A 27,500-nucleotide genomic window follows, 5' to 3' on the forward strand; every position below is an offset into this window, starting at 1 on the left:
TGAAAAAGCAACGCTTATCTTGCCATATAGGACAAGTGAAAATTTGTTTATGCAATAATTTCGCCAAAATCATTCTGAACCTAACAAAAAAAAATATATTTCACTGTGTTTTAGTATTTAATTATTACCTATTATTACCTATTATTTAGTTGGGTTAGGCTAAAATAAATTGCGGTTGTTGTAATAAGGTTAGGTAAGTTTTCTAAGTTCCTTTTGGTGCAAAATTATAAATTTTTACATGAACATTAAAAACATTGAAAAAACATTGAAAAAAAATTATATCTTTAAACGTATAAGAGAAAATTTTAGAAAGGACTTAATTTTAAATGAGTTCTTGCTACTTGACCAGTTTTACATATTCGGCACGACATATCTCTCTCTCTCATAATATATATATATATATATTTATATACAATCCTGAGAGTTATACCCATGGCAAAGTGTAACACAATGGAAGGGGTCACAGCTCGCGTGGAATGGAAGATAAATACAAAAGCACTACGACTCCATGTAATACTAAAACTAATAAATAATATTCAAAGGGTACCTTGATATTAGTAAAGCGATCTTGATTCTAGGAATGTGAACTAGTATTTATTTCCGAGATTAGGCGGCAATACCTCTCATTCCCCAGGTAGGCACTGTATAACCGCTGCGGTTTAGCTCTTTCCCAGGAATATAATGTTTTGGTGTTGTGAATTTATCTTCGCTTGTTCACCTCTCGCCCCTCTACCGTAGCTACAATAGCTACCTATAACACCATCTTGCCCCCAGTGTCATTGCCCTCCCGGGCTGGGCTTGCCATGACAGCCCTAAATTGGAGCAGCACATCAAAGCCCGAGGAAAGGGGAAGGGGATGGGGAGGAGAGGAGAGTTGATGGGAGGGGAAGAGAAGGAGGGGATGCGATGGAGCTAGCTCGAAACTGTTCATTTGCACACACTTAGCCCCAGGCCACAGGTGGTAGGACGGGGTGAGGGGAGAGGGGTTGACGGTGCTGTTGGGAGGGATTTGGGTGGGTGGGTAGTGGTGGGATTTGGATTGTACCGATGTACCTGGAGCCGCATCCGGGGGTCACCCGCCCTGCTGCCCAGTCGCAGGCCTGGCTTCCTGGTTGCTGGACCGGTCTATCAAGCTGTTAGTATCCCCCATCTGTAGTTCAATATATGCACCACAACCTTACTAATGAAAAACTGTTTTGAGGAATCTGAAGTCAGGACTTCATTGGTAATCCTCTTTATGCATGACGGGTGTTGAAAAGTCGTGGTTCCTTAACACTAAGATGTCTCAGTATACTCACCGCTCACCTGCTTTCATTGGAGGTATCCTACACCGTCTGCCAAGCCTGATGTGTTCATAAGCAGTAAATTCGGTGTGCATGTTGGGACCAATCCCTCCAATATCTTCCAGGTGTAGATTATGATTTATCTTTCTCGCTTTCGTTTTAAGAAGTACAGTTCTAGGTATTTAAAGTGTTCCCAATAATTTAGGTACATGAATTTAAACGAGCTGTGAAGATTCTCTGTACATTTTTCAGCTTATCAATTTAGCTTGCCTTGGAGGAGGCCGTTAATACACAGCAATACTCCAAAGAGAGAACGAGTGACCTGAAGAGTGTCATCACTGGCTTGGCATCTGTTTTGAGGGGTTCCAGTTATCCAACCTATGAATTTTCTTGTAGTTGCGATAACATTATTGTGCTCCTTGAACGTGAGATGTTTTGACATTATTACTCCCAGGTCTCTCACATTCGACTTACTTTCTGTTGAGTGGTTTGAGTTTATCTTTTACTCCGAACTTGTTTTTATTTTGTCTCTTCTTCTGTGACATAGTAAATATGTGTTGAGAAGGCATGGTCTAGTACTTTATATTTCTTTATAAACAATACATTCTATGAGTCAGGTCCAGGTGTTAATTTTGTGTGTGTGTGTGTGTGTGTGTGTGTGTGTGTGTGTGTGTGTGTGTGTGTGTGTGTGTGTGTGTGTGTGTGTGTGTGTGTGTGTGTGTGTAGGGGATGGGGTGGCGCGCTGGCTATTTCCCTTTCGAAAGCGAATTTGTGTTATGTCGGATATATAATTAGAATTTATTAAAAAAACTTCCTTTAACTCTCTTGCCATCAACAGAATCAGCGACACTGATTCTTACTCTTCATGGTTTCACTTTTTTTTTTTTATCGTCATCTGTACATGACTCCTTTCAGTAAAAGACCAGTACTGCAAGAGGCTTTGAACTTTGATTTTTAATACAGTGCTGACTGACTGATGTCAGTTTTAGGATAGTGTTGGTAATTTCAGTTCAGTCATGGTGATGGCTGACAGATGGTGTTTGTGGTAGGAAGGTGATGGTTGCAGGATGACGACGGTAGTAACGAGGGGGATTACGGTTGACAGATACATACATGTAGTTTACATTGTCATGGCTCCCACAGACCGGTCCCAGACCAGACCTGATTGATAGCTCTGATCTACAAGACTATTGGAGCTAGCGGCACAATCCAACATAGGCATCACAGACAGGCTGCTCAGAAACTACCTATCATGGGAGGTGTCCTTGAGGAATTTGGTTTTATCCTCTCTTTCCTTGGACTGAACTCGATTGTCACTGACCCCAAAGGATTTAGCGCTTCCCTGAATTAAAAAAAAATCAGAAACTGACTTAAGAAACTTATCAGGTTTCCTTTTCAAGACAACCAAAGATCTGTTGGCAATTCCTCTGATGTATGAAGAAGGACGTTTAAAAGTATTACACTTATCGAGTTATCTCTGTGTACTCGCTGTACTCCTCCTTTTGTACCATCTGCAGAGCCTCTAATTCTTGTGGATTGCATTTTTAGGTGTGCCTATTTGGATGAAATTCCTCCGTGTAAATTATGATGTAGCTTTCTTGCCTACATGCCAAGGAGTACAGATCTTGGGAGTTAAGCATTTTGAATAATTAAGGTGTTTGTATTTAAAATGCCAGTTTATAAGGAACTGTTAATATAAAGTAGTATTCAGGTCTAGAGATATCTTAGAGTGCCATGACTGGCTTAGCATCTCTTGTTTTGAAGGTTCTCGTTATCCAGTCTATCATTTTTTTGTGTGGTAATACTTGCGAGTCGAGTGTGAGAGCTTCTATCACCTCTAAGTCCTTCACATTCTTCTTTCACTCTATAAGGTGATACGAGTTTGTTTCATAATCCGTTCCAATTTAAATTTGTTCCCAGTGAACATCATATTGTTTTCTGTTCCACTGGAAGACTTGGTTTATATTAACTTGAAGATTTACTGTATCCTCTCACACAAATTCTAGTATCGTCTTCAAAAGATGATCCGGCAATATGATTTATGTCTATCGGATATGAAAAAGAATTAGGCCGAGTACTGTGTATTGAGAAACAAGAGCTTTTCACTGCGGCAGACTTAGATGGGTGGTGGTAGGGATGAGGATGGCGGTAGAAGGAATAGGGGGGGGGGAGGGAGGGTGATGGTGGCTGTGGGACTGGTGGTTGTGGGATGATGATATTCGTGTGATGGCGATAGTTAAGGGATGGTTGTGGTAGTGATGAGAGGGAAATGTGGTTAAGGAACGGTGGTGATTATGAAATGAATGAAGGATAGTGGTGGTAGCTGAGGGATGGTGAAGGTAGTTGAGATAAGATAATGGTTGATGGTGGTGGTTGAGGTAATGGGGAGGAGTGCTTACCATTTTCTCCCTTTTACAATTTACACGAAGCAATTCCTCGGACGTTATTAAGAGAGGGGAAGAAGAAAACACAAGTAACAGACTGAATAACAGAAGCCATCTGATACACCACTTATCCATCCGTTTTCCCTCCTCTCTTCCTTTCTCCTCTTCCTCTTCCTACGCTTCCCTCCTCTCCCTTGTCTCATTACCCAAACAATCGTTACATCACGTGCGCAAGACGCCATGTTGTGACGTAATCGATCGTCGACTGTCATTTGGTATGTCTCCTCGCTTCCAGCATTATTTTTCCAATTTCCAGCATAGTATCACCCCATATATACACACACACACACACACACACAAAAAAAAAAAAAAGCTCAGTTTAAGACTAGCTCGGGTGAATGTTCCGTAAAGACGTAGGTGTTAGACAAAGAAGTTTAGGAGTGTTCGTGAAAGAAATGTAGTAGTGGTGGGGAAACAAAAGCGCAGCGGCTTTGTCGTCAGTGAGGCAGTAATGAGAATAGCTACTGACCTGACCTGGACCCGTGGGGGAGAGCACGCTACAGATTCCTCACTATTTCTGCTCCTTTGTTCATTATCGGACAGAAGGGTGTGCGTGGGAGAGCCTTATTACACACTTGAGCAGCCTCCTACCTAGGCCACGGGTCCACACTCGCCACACCCAGCCTCCACTCTCCCTGGAACAATATATACAAATAATGATAATTAAAAAATAAAATAAACATAATACTGCTAATTATAATATGAATTTCGATCGCTGTGCGAACCGAGAAACGTATTCCCGTATTCTTTCAGCCCACTTCCCGCCATTTCATATGCAAAAGGAATAGTGGAAAATGGTGATAAAATTCTAAGTCAGTAGAATGTAAAAATATGAACACTAATACATTTGTGTGTGCATGCACGTATATACACTGTTAGAACTAATTAAGGAGCACCGAAGCAGGCCTACTGGCCCATGTTAGGCAAGTCCAGGTTGTTGCATACGTACGTATGCGTGTATGTTTTCACTTGTACGTTATTACGAGGATCGAGTCTCGGCTCTTGTCGCTGCTTCTCCGCTGGTCGTTACTGGGTTTCTTCTGGCTGCATGATCCCTATCATACGTATTCTTAGAACTATGTATGGATCCTGCCTGTATCACTTCGATGTTTAGGTCATTCGACTTTATGTGTACTTGCCTATATGTGGTTGCAGGGGTAGATTCACAGCTGCTGGCCCGTGTGTGTGTGTATATTTATAAAAAATATGTATATATGTTATGTCTACCTGTGAGCGTGTTCTTATGCACATGTACTCATCTAAATGTGGTTGTAGGATCTTGTCTTAGCTCCTGGCCCTGTCTCTCAACTTGCCGTTTGCCAAATTCACTCATAGCCTTACGGGTCCTGCCGCATATATTTTTTTAAAACTATATATAGAATCTGCCTCCGCTTCTTCTTCGAGGTTATTCCACTTCCCGACCACTGAGACCGAAGAAATACTTCGTGACGTCCTTGTGGCTCATCCGTGTCTTTAGCTTCCAGCTGTGCCCTTGAGTACCTATTTCCCGCCTCTCAAACTGCCTGTCCCTGTGTGCCCTATTAATTCCCCTTGAGCATTATGAGTGCTGTTATATCTCCCTTGCTCCTTCTGTTCACTAGGGTCCTTAGATTCAAGTCTTTAGCCTTTCCTCATAGCTAGTACCCCTTAGCTCTGGAATTCGTCTCGTTACATACTTCTGTAGATTCTCCAGTTTCTTAACATGCTCCCTCAGGTGTGGTCCATACTGGTGAGCTAAGATAGGCTTGACATTTGTTGTACAAAGCACCCGGAAAGACTGTAGAGATTCCTGATGGCCACTGTCAGATCTGTCAGGGTATCATTGGCTGGAGAGGTTATTAGGCTGATGATAGGCACTATGCTTACTCCCAAGTCCAGCCTTGTTAACACATCTCTCACTACTGTTGTATCTATCATATAGCACCCCCACGTGGGTCTCAGTTCTCCCAATCTATTTCTTTGGTTGAAATCACCCATAAGTAACTTTCCCTTGGTTCTGTGTGCATTCCTACCTGCTTCAGCTATGTCAGCTATTGCTTTGTCTTCAGATTCCTAACACAGTCTCCTACTGTTAGGTGGCAATTACTACTTTGGGTCCCCCCAGTATTAACCAAGACCCCTATGAAATTGTGCGTCTCTTGTCTGTTTATCTATCTCGCCTCTACAAAACTCCACGGATTTCTGATTAGGAACGCCAGTCCTCCGCCTTCCATATTTCCTCTTTCTTAACCACTGGTTGGGCATACGTATGAGGGTGTATGTACATATCGAACATTTCGATATCTTTATTTGTAGACGCCTCGCCATCCGGTGGCTTTTTCAATGCTATACTGGGACTGTAGAAGGTGGTAACCAGTTCTCAGCGTCGTAGAATTATATACAGAAAACAGAAGATAAGGCAATCAGCTTCTCAGCCTAGGTGTTTAGCACCGCAGCTTGATGAATCCTGATGAATTCGTCAAGACTACGGTGCTCAACACTTGCTCCTAGACTAGAGGATTGATTGCTTCATTTTCTGCTGCTTTCTCTATACAATTCTGCTAAGGAACTGATTATCTCCTTTTTAATGGTCTTCCGCTTATGTCACTGTTATTGTATAGATAAAACCACGGGTTGGCAAAATGTCTACAAATAAAGATAACCAGATATCACATGCGTCTTATTCGTCAACTTGTCGGTATTGTATACCACTGATATAATACACTTTTTCGTACGTGTATGTATGAGTGCACGCGTACTGTATTTGTGTGTGTGTTTGGATATGTACGTATGTGAGAAGTGCTGTGTATGTACGTATGTGAGAAGTGCTGTGTATGTACGTAAGTGAGAAGTGCTGTGTATGTACATATGTGAGAAGTGCTGTGTATGTACGTATGTGAGAAGTGCTGTGTATGTACGTATGTGAGAAGTGCTGTGTATGTACGTATGTGAGAAGTGCTGTGTATGTACGTATGTGAGAAGTGCTGTGTATGTACGTATGTGAGAAGTGCTGTGTATGTACGTATGTGAGAAGTGCTGTGTATGTACGTATGTGAGAAGTGCTGTGTATGTACGTACGTGAGAAGTGCTGTGTATGTACGTATGTGAGAAGTGCTGTGTATGTACATATGTAAACTCTTTTTGTAGCTATATGTGAACATATGGATACTGGAGCAATTCCCACTCATTCCAACACAAACGACTCTCATGGTTGAGCAGTCAAAACTATCTTCTACCACAACCTGCCACATACCTCGTCGTCATGTTGGCAAAAACCTTCCAAACGCACAAATCACAACACCCAAGAAGTGGAATAGTTTGGGAAGCGATGTAGTGAAGGCAGGATCCATTCAAGCAGAGGTATGATAAAGCTCATGGTGCAGAGTGATCCAGTAGCGGCGACTGAAGTGGCGGGACCAGGAGCTATGAATCGACCCCTGCAACCACAACTAGGTGAGTACAACTAGGTGAATAGGCGAGTACACAGACATGATTCAATCATCTATATCACGTCAGCAACACACATACACAGTCATTACACTCAATGAACAAAAATTTAACATGGCCTATTTAACCCTAATAACCTGGAACGCAAAAAAAGTGTAAAACGTCATTATCGGAACTGAAAAATCATCTCCATCCATCAAAACCAGATCTAACCTTTATACATGAACACTAGTTAATACCTAAATAATTCGATTTTTAAAAACTTTTAATGTGCAGCAGCAGGATCGCCTTCATCGAACGGGAGGCGGCATCCTCCTCCTGACAATCATTTATGTAAACTCGTAAAGCTAAAACAGAGCACAGATGGAAAACTTGAAACACTGGCCTGTCTAATTCCCCTCAGAGGCACAAGCATGTCTTGTATAGGAAATGAAAGTCTAGGATGAACAATGAGTACAGCTGAACTATTATGATCTAGACCAGCTACAGACCCCATTAATTACTATAGGTGATGTTAATGCAAACTATCCGACACGGGTCAAAGGTGCTCAGAAAGCAGCACTTATCTATTTCACCATGTATTTAACTAAGACAATATGCGAGTGCGGCAATTTTTATAAAGCCGTTTCGTCCACCAGAAGTTTTATCAATTCATACAGAGAATAACAAGACATGAATACGTAGAGTGGTAGGAGAGGTCCTGAGGTAAAAGAAGTCAGCCAAGTATACATGTATAAGTGAGGTTAGGTTGGCTAAGTGTCAAGTTTACTTCACACTACGATCACCTAACTTCACCTAATCGGTTGGCTACTTACATACAATAACATTCACTTCACGACCATAATATTCACTTCATGCCCATATATTTCCTCTGAGTGAATAAAGTTCCTGGTGGACGGTATATTCCACCAGTGTATTACCACTACTACACCATATATTCTCCTCTCACTTTCCTTCATATTTTAACTTAAAACTCATTACGAAATGTTACTCGATACATATTTAGGCTCAGCTCAGTCTAAACATGAACTTAAATGACATACTTGACTTCACATTGGCAGTGTTGATAAACCAATCATAATATTCACCAATTTCGAGCCACTAACCCATTTTCACTTCCAATTTGTACCACAAAGCTTCAAGACCGCCCAGCGGGCAGGAACTGTTGATATCCATGATACACGTACGAACAACACAGACCTAGAGCTCAGACTATCTGAAATTAATGATAATCTACATTACGCTGCTGCTTCAAGTCACGCAAAAATGAAAAATATTAAAAAGAAACTAATAAAAAAACTGGTGGAACAGCGCGTGCACACACACACACACACACACACACACACACACACACACACACACACACAAAGAGCTACGAATCGACTCCTGCAACCACAAATAGGTGAATACAAATATGCGAGTACACACACAACCCCCCCCCCCCAAAAAAAAAAAAAAAAAAAAAAAAAAAAGTTACTAAATTGGATACGCCATAGACAGGCGACAGCAATAACTAAAGTAATACCGAAATCAGGCGTGAACAAAAAAAATATGGAACAGGCTGGGGTTTGAACCCATGGCAAGCGAGTCCTAAAATTCACAGGCCAGTGCGTTAACCATTTGCTATGGAGTTCAGCCTTACTCGTCCGTGTTATTATGATTTCATGAATCAAATGTGAATCTTGGAGGCACTTTTATTTTAAATCTCACACCCACCACTTTGACTACAAAAGCATGGGTAACACTTAACGGCATAGCAGGGCACCCAACACTACCACTCTTCCCATTTACAATCAATGGAGGAATTCTACCAAACCCCAGGAACAAGCAGTTGTCCAGGGTGGGCCATCTCAGACTAATACTGTCGACCTCTTTTCATACACAACCAAGAAAACCCATTAATATACAGTCCATGCCGGGTATGAGCACTCTGCACTCACAACTGTCCTCGGGATGCACTCGCACAACTCCCCTCGGGATGCACTCGCACAACTCCCCTCGGGATGCACTCGCACAACTCCCCTCGGGATGCACTCGCACAACAGATAACATTTAATACTCGTATGAATTTTCAAACACATTGCATCATCCTTGCACTCAGTCCTCAACTTCAACCACAGTTGGACAAGGAAAATCCCATCCCCCAATACAATAGAAATCTAATAACTAACCTTCTCTTTCTTAAACCAGGTAAAGATCATCACAACATGCATCATAACCACTTATTTCACTACTATCTTGCCTATGACTTCGAGTCAAAAGTTTACCTTCATTTCAAGCAAACTTCAGACCTCATTATTCTACCTCAGACGAAATATGCTTAGAGCATACAATTCACTCGTATCTTAAAAAAGAATGTCACCAGTGAAAAGCAAGGGCACCGTGGTTGCTACAAGAGAACATTATATCAACATCAGTAGGCCCAAACTATTCAACAATCCTCAGAAAATATTAAACACTGCTGAAACCAGTGAAGAGGTTTTCAAGAGGAAACTAGGCATGTGCCGAACTGACCAGGCTGTAATGGATATGTGGGCCAGCAGCAACATCCAGATTGATCGAGAAGCATCAGACAAGCCTAGTTCAGGTTTGAAATCTCTCGAACCCCATAAAGGATCACAAATCTAAAGATTCATCAGTCTCCTCAAAAAATACTCTCGCATCAGGGAACAAGAAACTGAATGTGCAAGAATGGTATATAATACAGACAAGATGAAATTAAGACACATGTGCATCATCTGGGTATCTTTATTGTAGACGTTTCGCCATCCAGTGGCTTTATCAATACAAATTCTAGGACATAACTTGAAGACAGTAGGACTATATACAGAAGATGAGGTAATCAGTCCCTCAACCTAGGAGTAGGTGCGAAGAGCACCGTAGTCGTGGAGATTCTGAAGCAGAAGGAGCCTGGCGCTTACTACTACAACTAACCCATCTCTGGGAAGGACCTACTTCCACTGGGAAATCCCGCCTACCAGTGACTATGCCCTCGTCTGCTACACCTGACGTCACTATATAAGCGCCAGGCTCCTTACTTCTGCTTCAGAATCTTCACGACTACGGTGCTCTTCGCACCTACTCCTAGGTTGAGGGACTGATTACCTCATCTTCTGTATATAGTCCTACTGTCAAGTTATGTCCTAGAATTTGTATTGATAAAGCCACTGGATGGCTTAATTTCAAGAAACTGAATATTCATTCGGTTGATCTTATCTCACCAGCAGAACCTCTTAAGTTTTTTATAAGGCAGTTTTTAACGTGTACCAGAAAGATCGATTCTAAACTCGTTTCACAACATTTCTTGTTAGCCTATCAAATGTATCCGGTACATATCACCGTATATGCTGATGATAAAATATTATATTACTGTGACAACACTTTAGTGTCCACAACAATGACAATGCACACTAAACCATCTAAATTTTAAATGGATACACGAATGGGGCTGCAAATCAGTGTAGACAAAAACTAGGAATATACCTTAATTCGCTACTCTCGCCTAGAAAAAACCCACCACACATCCAACACGCCATCCAGTCTAGGTTACCATCATCAGAGCCCTAACTGGCACACCCTGAGGAGAGCACCGAATAATTATGCTCCAATTCTACACTACTTACATCCGCAGCTAAACCGACTACTGCTGCCAAAAATACGCATCAAACCTCCAAAATATGGGACACAATACAAAACAGCTGGCAGGGCGCCCAGCTCACACGAGGGTAAGTGGTTCGATCTCCGGAAATCATGGGAATGTTTTCCTACACTTGGTACTCCTGTTCACATATTAGTATGTAGGTACCTGGGTGTTAGTCGATTAGTGTGGTAGGACAGCAGCTCTTAGCCTACTGTAAATTTAACTGCTTAAAAAAAAATGACATGCGAATCATTTGTAGGCCTCTAAAGAGAATTAGTACTCATAACTCCAAGCCACAAGGACAGTGTATGTAAACCAACTTTCCCTTTGCATTTCGGCCTATCAAACACATTTATACAGCTCCAAAGTAAGCCCCGTCGTCACCATTTTCAACGAACCCACCACATCAACCACTCGTAACCTATAACCTCACCTCGCATCTAAGCAACTTTCCAAAACTGCAAAAATCAACCAGCAATTCTGCCACTTTCCCCGTTGAACTACAGTAATTATCTCTAACACTAATACACCTTGGCAATAATATTACCAATAATATTACCAATAGAAGTTTCTACTTGTATATCCATAATCTGAATTATTTACCACTCAGTATACCAGACACCTAGACAGATGGATCACGAATACTCAAAAAATTTACAGCCTCCGTTACACAGCACTGTGGGGAGTCTTCTCTTTTGTCTCAAAATGGGATCGAAATTACCTATAGAACTTGTTAGCAAACTTGTATGGGATTTATTAGTTCTTTACATTAATACGCTACCAGCTGGAAATTATACATTTTGCACCAACTCCAAAAGTGCTCTACAGAGTATTATTCCAAAACTTGCAAGGAACTTGTATATCCATGCTTGACATTCCTGCACGAACAACATTCCGAAGGATATGATATATCTGTTCAGTGGGTACCCGCACACTGCGGAACAATAAACAGCAAATTAGTTGAGCTTTGCAATGCAAAACCCACTACACAACTTTCAATCTCACATGCAATACGTGCTCATCAGCACACTATGGAACTATATAAAAAACTTGGAAGTGTGGAAATATACAACACAAAATTAGAGTAACAGACGCTGCAATGATCGATCAAAGTTGGCTGGCACACAATTGGCTAGCAGCTACGGATCCAGAACGGATATACACGAGAACTGCACTCATAATGTTCTGGAAACTATACATTTTTTATTACACTATTTTAGACATCAGTGTGAGTACCATCTTCAAACACGAACTTGCCAGCATAAAATCCCCTTCTTTACTGAAAACATTCTGGGAGGTTGTACCTTTTTCCTACACATTAAACAGAAGATAGTTCAGGCAGTAACCCAGCTCTTAAAAACAATTAAAAACCTGGGCATTATATAAATAGGAACACCATAAGAGCATATCAAAACTCAGCAGGAGCAAGAGAAACACAGACAACAATTCCAGTAAGCAACCCACGGTGACAACACTAATACAACACAAATAATCACACACAACGATTCCTGCAGTTATCAGGAGAAACCTCTCGGTAAACTGATGGTATCATGCAGAAGCAACTCTCAGTGTACGTATACTGAAATATACACTCCCTTCACAGACATGTACACTGCTGTTCTCGGTATATACAGAGAGATACATCTCAGAATATACGGTGTTAGGAGAATGCTTATTACATTACATAAGTAATAAGAAAGAGTAGAATGCTAATATGCGATAGAATACATACAAGATGATAATTTCTTTAAACAAAAGTTGTCTAATAAATTATTATAAAATTCATGGGGAAGCCTTTAACCCGTAAGGGGTCATACAGCTCCAGGGGAACTGGAGGTAATCAGATTCAATCCAAGGAATAGGAGGATAGCTCCAATCCTCTGGATTGGAGTAACATGAAGTAGAATTATTATTATAATCAAGGGGGAAGCGCTAAACCCGGAGGATTATACAGCGCCTGGGGGGGGGATGTGGAAAGCATTCAGGCTTAATTCGGGGAACTGGAGCACAGATCCAATTCCCTAAATCAAGAGCCCCTCACCAACATCAAGGAACCTTCCTTGAGGGGAACATGAAGTAGAAGCTTAGCACCAAACATTTACCTGGAGTATACCTGGACACGGATTTCAGGGGCCAACGCCCCCGCGGCCGGGTCTGTGACCAGGCCTCGAAACTCTCAATAAAAAATATATATATAACCACATAACCCTAATGAAAGTCCTTAACCAAATTAAAAGTATTTTGAAAACAAACCGGAAAATGTCGATGATTAAGTTGAAGCTGCCGTCTCGTGCCAGCACTGTAGCAAGACGGTAATGTTTCTGCTTCCTTAGGATACGTGTAGTTGAGAGTCTGCTTCTCCTGATTCCTTCACGAGCTGTGTTGTGTCCTCACTCGTGCTTGCTCACTGACGTTTCATGTTGTTGATGAATGTACCTGACCCGTGAGGCTCCGTGTTGACACTGGTCCAGCTGACTGGGTCAACATGGCCGCCTACCTGGTCGCTTACACTCACACTACTTGCCGTAAACATATTGGTTGTTTAATGGTGGTTAAAGCACTATTGACTACACTAGGGTCTTCTCGTAACCTTCTCAGCACCAAATAAGAATACTTTAATCCCTAAAACTCTCGGTATATATAAGCTAAGAGAAATATACCTCTGTGTGTATATATCCTGTACTTTAGCATGTTCCCGCAGGCATGGTGTTGAATACCACGACCATGTACACGACGAGAGTTGAATACCAAGACCACACATTAAATCGTGACAGCCGCGACAGTCAAATTTAGTTATCGCCTTAGTGTTGTTGATACTTTCTCTTTAAGGAAAAAAGAACACCTGATGATACGTGAAAATCAATCCGATGAATTACTTTATCTAAATCCATATGTTGTCGATTATGTTTTCATACTTAATATATGAACGTCGAGTGGTAGACAGAGGCCATAGATCTACTTAGTCTGTAAATTATGAATTTCTTTAATGAAAGAAAACAATAACTGCTAAGAGAGAGAGTGAGAGAGAGAACATGGTACCTACAATGAGACAGAGAATGAGATACAGACAGATATCCCTGTCTACAAATAATTTTCCTGTGGTAAGCGACTCTGCGGACAACCTGTAGATATACATGGGAGATTTACACGAGAGATATACACAGAGAATATATGTAAAAAGCCTACAGAAGAGTCAATGAAACAATTGCTAAGCTCAAATATACATATATATTTTGTACTGTATTTAAGACATGTCTTGACAACACATTCTGAAGCACAACCTTATAGGAATTTTCTCACTAAAAATAATATATTTGCTTACTCTTAACAATGGTAGGAAAATTAGAATTGTGGTGGTAATTGTAATAGTTGTAGTATCTGTAATAGTATTACTGGTGGTGGTACAGAAATAGTAGCGATAATAGCAATAATAGTAGTATTAGTGGTAGTCATGATAGCTGTAATAGTAGCAGAGGCAATAGTAAGTAGCTATTGTGGTAGTAATGGTAATAGTTGTAGCAGTAAGTAGCTGTTGTGGTAGTAGTGGTGGTAGTAATAGTAGTAGTAGAGGTAATAGTAATGATAGTGGTAATACTAGAGATGGCAGTCGTAATAATATTAGAAATAGTACCACTATAGTAGTAGTAACCACAATTACCATTAGAATTATTTTTATCAGTATTATATTTAGAGAGAAGCGCTAAACTCGCAGGGAAGGGGGGAGAGTCATAACAGCGCTTAGGGAATGCAAGGTAAATAGGCTTTGATCCCAGAAAGAAGAGAACGGACCCTCACCAGCATCAAGGCACCTCCCCCGTGAAAGGAATCCGTCATACGAAGACTGAGAACCCTGAACCTACACTTTGAAACCTGGCGAACAGAACTATCTTCTTGGCAATAAAGATACTCACGTGTTTCGCATTTTATCCAGCATGGATAGAACACTGAACATACGCATGATATTCATCATTCTGATTATTATAATGATCAAAACTAAGCGCTAAAACCCATAATGATCATACAGCACTGTACGGTGATTCTGAGATCTAAAAAAAATATTGGGATTCTGTAGGACATAGTGGCACTGGACAGCTTGTATGTATACAGTGGATGGGATTAAGCTCCGATACATCAATTTCAATAAGATAAATTAGTAATAAAAGGTAGAATTACCGACAGTATGTTAGGCAGAGGGAAATGTGTGCAACGAATGTGGCAGTGTGGCAATGTTTCGCTCTTCATGTGCTCCTGGAAAGAGAGACGCTGCCACAATGTCACATTAGTTGAAGTTTGGAAATTAAGTTTTAGTGTAAAATAAACAAAGGTGAATCCTGTGCTCACTTGAATGTATCATGTAAGGCATAAAATTAAATGCTCTAATTTCTGCAATTTTAAGGCAAGACAGCGGGATTGAGAGAATAATAACAGTTATTTTTACACTTCAGGTAGTGTACAGCAGTGCCACCTTGTGGCACAGCAGGGACACCACCTGACACAGCAGGGCCACCTTCTGACACAATGGCGACTTCTTCTATTGGTTGTAAGGACGGATAACAGAGATGGTGGATCGTGGCTGATTTTGGTAACTCAGGTGATTGGTTGGCTGAGAAGCTTTTTTTTTACGCTTAGAGGCTTATTTGCTGAGAGGCTGGTTGGCTGAGAGGTTGAGAGGCTGGTTGGCTGCTGTGGATGATGGCTAACTGATGGTTGGATGGGAGGTTAACTGGTAACAACGTAAGAGTCTCATGAGCGGAGTCCGCCAGGACGGCTAATACCCTCCCATGTTCTTGTCGAAGTAGAACGGATCTGCCGAGGAGACAAGGTGTCAGACCAAGTGTCAAATTGAATGTGTCAACCCAGGTATCAGACCAGGTGTGTGTGTGTGTGTGTGTGTGTGTGTGTGTGTGTAAGACCAGTTGTGAGACCTAGGCCTATTGGTTCGTGTTAGGCAGGTTCTTCCCAAAACAAAGGAATTGGAAGGTAGCTCTATTTCCTTGAATCAAGAGACCTTCACGGCATCCGCGTGTCCTTCTTGAAGCGAACAATTTCCAATGATAATTTTTGTTGCAGTTATATTTTTTTTAGTTTTTGCACTGGCTGTAGTTGCATTTGTTGTTGTTTTTGTTATTGTTATAAATGGAAAGAAACAGGCTACCATTGTACGGGGAATTAATTAATCTCGTGATATAACTAGGGTGAACAAGGGGTGTCCATCCCCCTCTCAAACACAAAGTGTACACATTCCTTCTGGTTAAGGTTTAACATCACCGATAACCTCAGACACTTGGTCACAATACCACTTAAACAACTGCGAGTAGTTACCCAGTCACAGGTTCAACTCTCAACAACTGATGTGCGCTGTAAAAAACATAAGAGTACACTGACAATTATTTTATGATCTTTTATCAAAGGGATACGACTCAGGGAGATCAATATTTATCCTAAGGGAGAACTGAGTATACAGGAGATAATAAGGTAAAGCTGTCAGTGCTTTTTATGTCTTAACTTGAAGGGAGAGGGAGCTGGACTGATACCTGAAGTCAGTACCTGACCAGCCGGCCTGGTCAGGTACTGACGCTGGTTTGCGCGTGGCCAGCAGTAACAGCCTGCTTGATCAGGCCCTCATCCACCGCTAGGCCTGGTCATGGACCGGGCCTCGGAGGCGTTGACGGTGGCCAGGTGGCCTGGTGGCTAAAGCTCCCGCTTCACACACGGAGGGCCCGGGTTCGATTCCCGGCGGGTGGAAACATTTCGACACGTTTCCTTACACCTGTTGTCCTGTTCACCTAGCAGTAAATAGGTACCTGGGTGTTAGTCGACTGGTGTGGGTCGCATCCTGGGGGACAAGATTAAGGACCCCAATGGAAATAAGTTAGACAGTCCTCGATGACGCACTGACTTTCTTGGGTTATCCTGGGTGGCTAACCCTCCGGGGTTAAAAATCCGAACGAAATCTTATCTTATCTTATCTTGGCCTCCGAAACACTCTCCAGATAGACTCCTGGGCTCATCCTGGGTATCTCACAAGTTACGTTTTACCAGGAATCTGTTAACCTACCGTTTACCAGGAATATATTAACCCACCATTGTACCGGGAATATGTTAACCCATCATTGTACCGGTAATATGTTAACCTACCCTCGTACCGGGAGAGCTAAAACGTAGTGTTGTACCGGGTTAATTTAAACGTACCGTTGTAGCGGGAGAGGTTCGCGTAGGCGCAACACTGACGGTAAACATCACAGCAGCGTCTGTGTTTCTCAGCACTCAGCAGACTGCAGAACTTGGCTCGACACAGCTTCTCATCCTCCTTCCTCAATCTGCGGGGTGAGAAACGTGAGATAGAGAGATGAAGGGAAGATAAAAAGGAAAGACGCAAAAGATAAGATTAAAAAGAGATGAAGGGAAGATAAAAAGGAAAGATGCAAAAGATAAGATTAAAAAGAGATGAAGGAAGATAGAAATAGGAGATAAAGGGGAGAAAATAGTAGATATAAAAAATATGGTAAATGGGAGATAAGGGGAAGATAAAGGGGTGAGATATTAGTGGAAATAAAGGGGAGATAAAAGAGATGATGATGATGAAATGATACAGAGGAAGATAGATGGGAAAATAAATAAGGAGAAAAAGGAAGAAATCGGGAAATAAAGGAGGGGGGATATGAAATAAAGATGAAGGGGGGGGGAAGAATGAAAAATATAAAGAAGATTAACGTGATAACCAAAAAAAGGGAAGGCGAGGATTGGACTTAAGGGAGCCTTGGTCGCTCTTTGCAAAGGAAGTATTATATAAATGGGAAATTTGTGCCACACCTGGGTATCTTTTCTATGGAAACGTTTCGCCCAACCAGCGGTTTCTTCAGTCCAATACAGAGAAGAACGGTGGGAGATGCCTAAGTGATGCACGAGTGTCTTATCCATCAGAAAGTGAGGGAAGTGACAGGTAAAGGGAGTGTCAGAGGAGGTAAATGGCATGGAACGGGTGGGTAAATTGCGGGAAACGGTACGTTAGGTGGAAACTAAGTCAGTTTTGTTTAAAGAATGCTTAACTACTTTAGATGGGCCTCAAAGGCCACAGAAGGTTAAAAAAATCACAGGAAGTTAAACGGCTGCGAAGGGGGGCGTTAAAAGGCCCTCAGGCGACGCTGAAGACATCGATCTCACTCACACATCGTTGTAGCTTCTTGGAGGCTGGCCGGGACCCGCTGACCCAGGCTTGACCAGAGAATAACTCGGGGGATGATGATACCAGGTTCGGGGCTTGGTTTGGAGTCTGGGTTGTGGTTTGGCGTGGGCTCTGGTCTGGAGTCTGGTCTGGGGATTGGTCTGGGGCTGGTCCGCCTGCACGTGTGGTTTTGAGACTTCTTGAAGAGGAAGAGACCTACAAAAGACAAAAACCAAACATGAACTGGAAAGTTGTTTGTTTAAAAGGCGATAAATAGTTTACAATGGCGCTAAACTGTTTACATATTGCTCAACATTTTACAAAGATAATGAAGGGCTCACCTAAATTCATGTATCTACATATGAATTTGGGTGTTCACAAGTGTTTATGGTAAACACATCGTTTCCACACGTGTGTCTAATGCTTAAAATTTTGTATATGAAACACCAGAGATGTTCATAGACATTAAAATGAAGTATGTCCGTGTACATGTGTATATATAAACTCTCACTGGAGACCATAGATGTACGTGTGTGTATACTGACACTCATAAATGAGCTCAGACTCTTACAAAACGTACACAGATGCTCGCATTTGTTTCACTGGTGTATGTAGGTTTTCCTAACGTGTACAGAAGCACCCACAGATGCAGGTTCTCTCTCTCTCTCTCTCTCTCTCTCTCTCTCTCTCTCTCTCTCTCACAAACCTAGAGGGCTGATGGTTTTCTGAAGCTGAAATGTCTGAAGCCTCCTGTGGAGTCGTTGAAGACTTTCTTGGAGTTTCTGAAGGCTTCCGCGGAGCCTCTGAAGGCTTCCGTGGAGCCTCTGAAGGCTTCCGTGGAGCCTCTGAAGGCTTCCGCGGAGCCTCTGAAGGCTTCCGTGGACTTGGCAGTGGGTATGGCAAATTTATTTTTGCTTCTCCAAACGTGAATGGGCCTTGGAAAAAATGGTAATTACTTTAATTAATAATTCTGAAGAAAATAATTCTGCAAGTATAATAATATGTTTCATCATATATACACTGAGAATTTATTTCATTCTCGTTTTTTTAGGGATTAAGTCATTTTTAATTGATGGTGAACAAGTGACATTCAGCCTTAATGACGTTGGATTATACTAAGGATGATAAATATCCCATTGAGGAGTAACAAATCCCAGGTTTGGTATACTCATTCTTGGGCTGGTATACTTACTTTTTGGGACAATTTATTCACGGAGAAAAACAAGAGACACGAATACAATATAATGCGATCCTTTATTGACAACGTTTCGGCCATACAAGTGGGCTTTATCAAGTTACAAACAGATCTACTTGGTGAGAGAGAGGTTGTGTGTAGTGACGTGAAAGGTCAGGTGAGGAATGTTGAAGCTGACTTTTTGAGTAAACTAATGACAGGTCGGACTAATATATGGCTGAGAAGAAGTTGGGTTCGAGAGGGACCTGGCTGGGATGGGCCAGTAGGCCTGCTGCAGTGTTCTTCTATTATATGACTTCTTGCTAAGTGGGATACAGATGAAGTGTCTGGCAAGAGGCTCAACCATGCTGAACAAGCAGTTGTGGTGGAAACTGTTGGACATGTTGATGACTGATGATTCTAAGATGCTGCATCTATGAGTGTCTTCCTTCTTGATGAGTCGTGCGTCCTTGTAAGAGGGTGATATAATTCCTCAGAGGGTGATATAATTCCTCAGAGGGTAATATAATTCTGCAGAGGGTGATATAATTTCTATAGGATGGCTGATATATTATTCTTGGGGACTGAAAATGTCACAGTGACTTACTGTTATACTTACCCTGAGGACTCGTATATAAACCCGAGGACCGATATATTCAGCCTGAGGAATGATTTACTCACCAGAAAACTGATATACTCATCCTAGGGACTGGTATATTCCTCCTGATGATATACTCACCCAGATTGCTAGCATACTCAACGTAGGCGCAGCAGCGGTGGTAGTTGGAGCAACAATATTGCCAGCGTGCCGGGGGCATGATGCCACAGAGTGAGGTTCTGCAGAACTCTATTCCCCAGATGTCCACCATCCTGGGGAGAAGGCGAGAGGGTTCAAGGGGTAGAGAGGGGCGGGAGGGGAAACAAGGAAGTAGAGTCTAATAATACATCCAGAGTCGCGTCCAAACTAGTTTTTGGTCTCGACCTTAAACACAACATTTCTCCCGACCTGACGATGCAAAGAGCCAGAATACGTAGAATTAATTACCAGCTTCATTTATTCTTTCTGTTTATCAGACTTGCTTCACTCTTCACTGAATCAGTTTAAATAACTATAAATGAATGAATTTTAAAATCTTTTTAATTAATCAAAATGTTAAGTCTAACTTTTAAAAAAAAATGGACATGAGACTACGTTAAATTTTTTGTTACGTAATCAAAATTATTAGTTGTTTGTTGGGGGAAACTCTTTCATGTTTCGATTTCATCCTGATAAATTTTAATAACTAAACAGAATGAATTTCAACAACTTTTTTAATTGGACGTCGGGATTTTCTGCCTTAAAGTGAGTGACAGATCCCACGTTACTTTCCGTCACAGACGGAACTCCTCCGTCAGTCCACACAACAAAAATATTTCGACCACTCAATGTCGTCGTTTTTGAAGATAATAATTAATCATGCTGAGAATGTCTTCTCCAGTGGTGGTAGTGTAAGGAATGTCCTCTCCAGTGGTGGTAGTGTAGGGGATGTCTTCTCCAGTGGTAGTAGTGTAAGGAATGTCCTCTCCAGTGGTAGTAGTGTAAGGAATGTCCTCTCCAGTGGTAGTAGTGTAAGGGATGTCTTCTCCAGTGGTAGTAGTGTAAGGAATGTCTTCTCCAGTGGTAGTAGTTTAAGGAATGCCCTCTCCAGTGGTAGTGTAAGGGATGTCTTCTCCAGTGGTGGTAGAGTAGGGGATGTCTTCTCCAGTGGTGGCAGTGTAAGGAATGTCCTTTCCAGTGGCAGTAGTGTAAGGAATGTCCTCTACAGTGGTAGTAGTGTAAGGAATGTCCTCTCCAGTGGTAGTGTAAGGGATGTCTTCTCCAGTGGTGGTAGTGTAGGGGATGTCTTCTCCAGTGGTGGTAGTGTAAGGAATGTCCTCTCCAGTGGTAGTGTAAGGAATGTCCTCTCCAGTGGTAGTAGTGTAAGGGATGTCTTCTCCAGTGGTAGTGTAGGGGATGTCTTCTCCAGTGGTGGTAGTGTAGGGGATGTCTTCTCCAGTGGTGGTAGTGTAAGGAATGTCCTCTCCAGTGGTAGTAGTGTAAGGAATGTCCTCTCCAGTGGTAGTAGTGTAAGGGATGTCTTCTCCAGTGGTGGTAGTGAAGAGGATGTCTTCTCCAGTGGTGGTAGTAAAGATGTCTTCTCCAGTGGTGGTAGTGTAGGGGATGTCTTCTCCAGTGGTGGTAGTGTAGGGGATGTCTTCTCCAGTGGTGGTAGTGTAGGGAATGTCTTCTCCAGTGGTGGTAGTGTAGGGGATGTCTTCTCCAGTGGTGGTAGTGGACAGGGCACTGTAGATGAGAAATTCCTCCAGGATGCTGTCTACTTCTTTGCACTGTGCACGAACCGAGGGTCACTCACAATGTCCACAGATTCATCAGCATGCAATGAAAAAAAACTCCCTGCATTCTTCAACGCCACTATTAATAAATTAGGCCAAAATATATTTTAAATTGAGGTCAATTCGGCGAGTGATGTTATTACTGGTAAGTGGCACTTACGCCACCTTCTTGCCAGCATTTTTTCACCACTGTCACTGTTGCTGGGTTCACCAGCCTCTCCACAACGTTATGAGGCCTTTTGTACCTCGCATTACCCCTCACACCGCTAAGGAAGTTTTCTCAGGAGGATAAAATTGAACTCGAGAGAGCCTGACTCTGATTTTGCTCTGCTTGAGATTCTTTTTCTTTCAAATAACTAGGTAGTTTTGCGACTGAAATATTTCACTTCATTTTTCTTCATTAATTCGTTGGTGAGGACTTAAGGCCCTGTAAACACTGCAGCTTAAGGGCTGTGACGGCCCAAAAATCGTTGGGTCCATCTTACCTCTGTAAAATAAGCTACCAGAATCCCTTTGCAAATATAAAACACTTACATTACTAAATGTATTACAATAAAAAGTAAAATAAAAATATCAAATTCCCCCTCGCACTTCAATAATAAAAATAAAAATAAATAGCAGAGTAGTCAGAAACTGGCGCATTGGTGACCCTTAACATTTCCTGTTTACATTCTCAGCTCTGTGACATAATACTTCAAACACTTAGGCTTGTGTTGCAGTTTATGTTGAGCTATTTTTTCATTAACGTTCAAACTTAGAAAGAAAGAAAATTTGAAATCAGATTTTCTGTACTGACATACATCAGGAAACTGTAGAATTAATAAGAAAATGTTGGATATTCTAAATGATAGAGAAAAGGCATTAGAGGTCATCAGTCAGTCAGTCACTCAGAAACACTAGTAGTCAGTCAGCCACACCGCTGGTCGTCAGTCACTCAGAAACACTAGTGGTCAGTCAGTCACTCAGACACTCCCTCTTAAACTCACTCATGATGACCCACACTGTACAACACCTGTCACTCACTCATGCATATCATTCACTCACATTCACCCGCTGACATACTCATACACACCATCACTCACTCACCATTAATTACATGCTAACCACATTACTCACTCAGCTGACTGTACTGGTTGCAGGAGCTGATGGGTAGTGATGAAGATGGTGAGGATGGTGGTAGTGGTGGTAGTGACGTCACGCATGGTGATGATGCTGGTAACTCCTGTCAAGATGAAAATAACAGACAAATAAAGACCAATTAGTGGTTAAAACATCGCCAAGAGGACAAAAATCGGCCAATAATAATTATACTGCATAACTTTATATATATATATATATATATATATATATATATATATATATATATATATATATATATATATATATATATATATATATATATATATAAGGGGGGATGGGGAAATCTTCAGCTCAAGTACTTTCACACTTCTCAGTGCATCATCAGGAGCTATGCAATGTTGCAAGGCAGTAACTGAAGGAGTGAGGGGAAGTTTTCTCAGAGTAGCTAAGTGCGGGTTTGTCACCTGCCGCAGCCTCTCGGAATGACAACCGCTGCAATTGCTGAACATCAATTGATCATCAACTATCCTTCCCGGCCCTGCAATAAGTTTGCAACCTGTTTTATTAGTCTGTGGCTGTAACTACGAATACTACTGCTATTCCCCCCCCTCACCGTCCCTTTCTGTCTTTCGGACCTTCTCTGACCTTTTCTTGCTCAGTCGTGACTTGACAGTGTTCTAGATGGACCCAAACGTCATCACGAGGTTCATCTCCTATGAGTGAGTTACATGTGCATCAAGACACATGTCTTGATACACAAGAGGCGATTCCTCAAGCGTCTGTAACTCGGTCACCAGAGACATTCTTAAGGAAGAGTGTGATGGAGAAGGATTTGGGTCGATTGGCAACAGTTTGGATTAATGGGTGCGGATTTGGGTTGATGTGTAAGGATTTAGGTTGATGGGCAAGAGGTAGCAGTTGCGATATTTACAGAGCACTTGGTGGTTGGTGGTTAATGATTTAGGCTGATGGTTAAGGGTTTGGGTTGATAGGAAAGTCATGGGGTCGACTGAAAGAGAGTTTTGGTTGAAGAGCAAGTGTTTGGAGTGATGGGCAGGTGATTGAAGTGACAGATATACGCACCTGATTACAGACAGGCAGACGAGTGTGATGAGTGGCCGTCGACAGCGAGAGATGAGCTACTACTGAACAATCAGGGACCGACACCCAATCATGACCTACACCGGATGAGTGGCGACACACACACAGTGTGTGTGTGTGTGTGTGTGTGTGTGTGTGTGTGTGTGTGTGTGTGTGTGTGTGTGTGTGTGTGTGTGTAACCATACATTTCCAAATGTACAGAGCACGCAGTACACTGTTGAAGCGAAACACACAATCGTTTTAGCCAAGCCAGATTAATTACGACACACTCTCTTATGATGATTAATGACTAGAGGGTAGCCTGTACACGCCACTAGTTGCGTGATTCTTTCACCCCTCATCCCTAGTTGCAGTAGTTGTCTGTCGTCGTCGTCCTTCAATCCAATTAGGAGAACGGACTTCTATCGGGCAACGTTTCGCCCTGCGTAGAGCTTGGTAAAGTACCGCTCAGGGTTACTGCATCTGCTAGACAGCCAGAAATCTATCAGACCGTCTACCGGAACAGATAACACTAATAACACTGATAACACAACACTGATAACACAGATAACACTAATAATACATATAACACTAATAATACGCATATAACACTAGTAACACACATAAGACTGATAACACATATAACAATGATAACACTAATAACACAGCACTAATACCACAGATAACACTAATAACATTTAAGTACAGCACCGTAACACACATTGACGCCTCAAGGTGTGGGGACGAAACTGACTTTTTTTAACAAAACAAGACAACCTGGAAGACCATGCCTGGAATCTGCAATTAGTAAATTAACTAACACAAACAAAGCAATGGGATGCTTGTTTTGTCACCTCCCATAACATATTAAAACACAACAAGTTGAACACAGACCAGTAGACCTCCTGCAGTGCTTGAGCAGATTTGCCCACATTTTAACAGACGACACTTGGACAAGCGACGTCATTCCTGTGGACTACTCGTATTTAAGCCGCTGTTTCTCACATGTGCGATACACTTGGAAAAAGCCCCATGTAGGGTGAAACGTTGTACGTACGAACCAAAGCCTTCACTGCACTCTTGTCTGTCTCATTAGCAGCCGCCTACCTGGAGGGTATTCCGGGGATCAACGCCCCTGCGGCCCGGTCCACGACCAGGACTGATCTAGCTAATGTTGATTGCCTTGATGAGCGCACTCGATCCCTAACACATTCATCGTTAAATATTAGTCTTAAGGTCTTACTTGGATAACCAACATTAAATACCATTGATGGCCTCTAAAAAAGCACTAGGGTCTACTTCGATGGGTCAGCTATGTCCCAAGAGGCTGTAAGCTCTGTGCAATCAATCCTCTTCCTGAATTTCTTAGTCAGCCAGTTTATCTAATCTGTTATCAGACATTGGCAGACATCCTTTAAAGAACGAAACTCATCCAATTTGAATTCACTGTTTAGAGTTGTTGATTTAGTAAGACTCAACATTGCGACTTGTCGTTGTAGTCTGATAAAATATAACACGGCGGATATCCGTATTTATTTTAAGTATTTCTGTGAAGGTCGCGTTATTTTCCTGGCCTTTCTTCACAAGTCTCATCCATCCTGTCTTGGATTTTTTGTCTCAATTTTTTTTTATACTCATTGGACTGCCCTCTGCTTTTTGTTTTATCATCCTATCTTTATATGCCTCTCTTTCCTTTCTTATCTGGATTTTTTTTATCTTTCCGTATTGTTGCATTGAATCTCTCTCTCTCTCTCTCTCTCTCTCTCTCTCTCTCTCTCTCTCTCTCTCTCTCTCTCTCTCTCTCTCTCTCTCTCTCTGTGTGTGTGTTTCCTCTACCGCATTCTTCAGTTAGTCTTACAATTACATTTTTTCCTTCCCTTCTGTTTCCACTGATTCATTTATCGTCTCATTTGTTCTTCTCCCGATATCATATTTCTTGTTCTTTTTCTGAAATCAAATAGTTTCCCGTTCAGACTTACTGACTCGTCTCTTCCTGTTCCTCTCCGCTGTGGCTGTGGTGCAGCTTTGCTTTTGTTTAAGCTTCGGCTGTCATTTTTCAGGCTGTCTCCCGGCGTCCTTCCTTTTCTCAGTGCAACAACAAAAATAAACACAACAAAAGCAACAAAAAAGGAAGGGAAGTGTAGCGCCAAATTCTTAAATCAAGAACCCTTTGGTATTTGGGAATACGAGCGTGTGTGTGTGTGTGTGTGTGTGTGTGTGTGTGTGTGTGTGTGTGTGTGTGTGTGTGTGTGTGTGTGTGTATGTGTGTATGTGTGTGTGTATGTGTGTGTGTATGTGTGTGTATGTGTGTGTGTATGTGTGTGTGTGTGTGTGTGTGTGTGTGTGTGTGTGTGTGTGTGTATGTGTGTGTGTATGTGTGTGTGTGTATGTGTGTGTGTGTATGTGTGTGTGTGTGTGTGTGTTTATGTGTGTGTGTGTGTGTGTGTGTTTATGTGTGTGTGTGTGTGTGTGTGTGAATTTGTATATGTGTACTCACCTATTTGTGGTTGCAGGGGTCGAGTCTTAGCTCCTGGCCCCTCCTCTTCACCGGTTGCTACTGGGCCCTCTCTCTCCCCGCTCCATGAGCTTTATCAAACCTCGTCTTAAAACTGTGTATGGTTCCTGCCTCCACTACGTCATTTTCTAGGCTATTCCACTGTGTGTGTGTGTGTGTGTGTGTGTGTGTGTACTCACCTATTTGTACTCACCTATTTGTGGTTGCAGGGGTCGAGTCATAGCTCCTGGCCCCGCCTCTTCACTGATTGCTACTAGATCCTCTCTCTCCCTGCTCCATGAGCTTTATCATACCTCGCCTTAAAACTATGTATGGTTCCCGCCTCCACTACTTCACTTTCTAGACTATTCCACGACTTGACTACTCTATGACTGAAGAAATACTTCCTAACATCCCTTTGATTCATCTGAGTCTTCAACTTCCAATTGTGACCTCTTGTGTCTGTGTCCCATCTCTGGAACATCCTGTCTTTGTCCACCTTGTCTATTCCGCGCAGTATTTTATATGTCGTTATCATGTCTCCCCTGACCCTCCTGGCCTCCAGTGTCGTCAGGCCGATTTCCCTCAACCTTTCTTCGTAGGACAATCCCCGTAGCTCTGGGACTAGTCTTGTTGCAAACCTTTGCACTTTCTCTAATTTCTTGACGTGCTTGACTAGGTGTGGATTCCAAACTGGTGCTGCATACTCCAGTATGGGCCTGACGTAAATGGTATACAGAGTCTTAAACGAATCCTTACTGAGGTATCGGAACGCTATCCGTAGGTTTGCCAGGCGCCCGTATGCTGCAGCAGTTATCTGATTTATGTGCGCCTAAGGAGATATGCTCGGTGTTATACTCACCCCCAGATCTTTTTCCTTGAGTGAGGTTTGCAGTCTTTGGCCATCTAAACTATATTGTGTCTGCGGTCTTCTTTGCCCTTCCCCAATCTTCATGACTTTGCATTTGGCAGGGTTAAATTCAAGGAGCCAGTTGCTGGACCAGGCTTGTAGCCTGTCCAGATCTCTTTGTAGTCCTGCCTGATCCTCGTCCGATACGATTCTTCTCATTAACTTCACATCGTCTGCAAACAAGGACACTTCTGAGTCTATCCCTTCCGTTATGTCGTTCACGTATACCAAGAACAGCACAGGTCCTAGGACTGACCCCTGTGGAACCCCGCTTGTCACAGGCGCCCACTCTGACACCTCGTCGCGTACCATGACTCGTTGTTTCCTCCCTGTCAGATATTCTCTGATCCATTGCAGTGCCTTTCCTGTTATGTGTGCCTGGTCCTCTAGCTTTTGCAGTAACCTCTTGTGAGGAACTGTGTCGAAAGCCT

The 27,500-nt window shown here is 42.2% G+C and overlaps 1 protein-coding gene and 1 long non-coding RNA gene across 5 annotated transcripts in view; both read right to left on the reverse strand.

Annotated features, from left to right (window-relative positions):
* Window positions 1–4,094: 4,094 nt before the first annotated feature.
* Window positions 4,095–13,432, reverse strand: LOC138853234 (uncharacterized). Its single transcript, XR_011392442.1, has 3 exons — window positions 13,047–13,432; window positions 6,960–7,143; window positions 4,095–4,362 (listed from the first exon to the last, which is right to left on the reverse strand). It is a non-coding gene; the product is annotated as an uncharacterized lncRNA (long non-coding RNA).
* Window positions 13,433–14,002: 570 nt separating this feature from the next.
* Window positions 14,003–27,500, reverse strand: part of LOC138853235 (uncharacterized) — a 98,170-nt gene continuing 84,672 nt past the window's right edge. For 3 of the 4 annotated variants that reach the window (XM_070088879.1, XM_070088878.1, XM_070088880.1), the window contains exons 3-8: window positions 22,622–22,727; window positions 19,872–20,002; window positions 18,665–18,893; window positions 17,962–18,174; window positions 16,986–17,113; window positions 14,003–15,599 (exon numbers count right to left, since the gene is read on the reverse strand). In XM_070088879.1, the coding sequence (XP_069944980.1) occupies window positions 15,562–15,599; window positions 16,986–17,113; window positions 17,962–18,174; window positions 18,665–18,893; window positions 19,872–20,002; window positions 22,622–22,707 (825 nt within the window). In that variant the 5' untranslated portion in view covers window positions 22,708–22,727 and the 3' untranslated portion in view covers window positions 14,003–15,561. Of the gene's footprint in view, window positions 15,600–16,985; window positions 17,114–17,961; window positions 18,175–18,664; window positions 18,894–19,871; window positions 20,003–22,621; window positions 22,728–23,668; window positions 23,800–27,500 lie in introns of those variants that run through there. The other variant, XM_070088881.1, reaches the window with a different exon arrangement.

The sequence above is a fragment of the Cherax quadricarinatus genome, chromosome 26 (assembly GCF_038502225.1).
Source record: "Cherax quadricarinatus isolate ZL_2023a chromosome 26, ASM3850222v1, whole genome shotgun sequence".
In the NCBI taxonomy this organism is placed as follows: Eukaryota; Metazoa; Arthropoda; class Malacostraca; order Decapoda; family Parastacidae; genus Cherax; species Cherax quadricarinatus.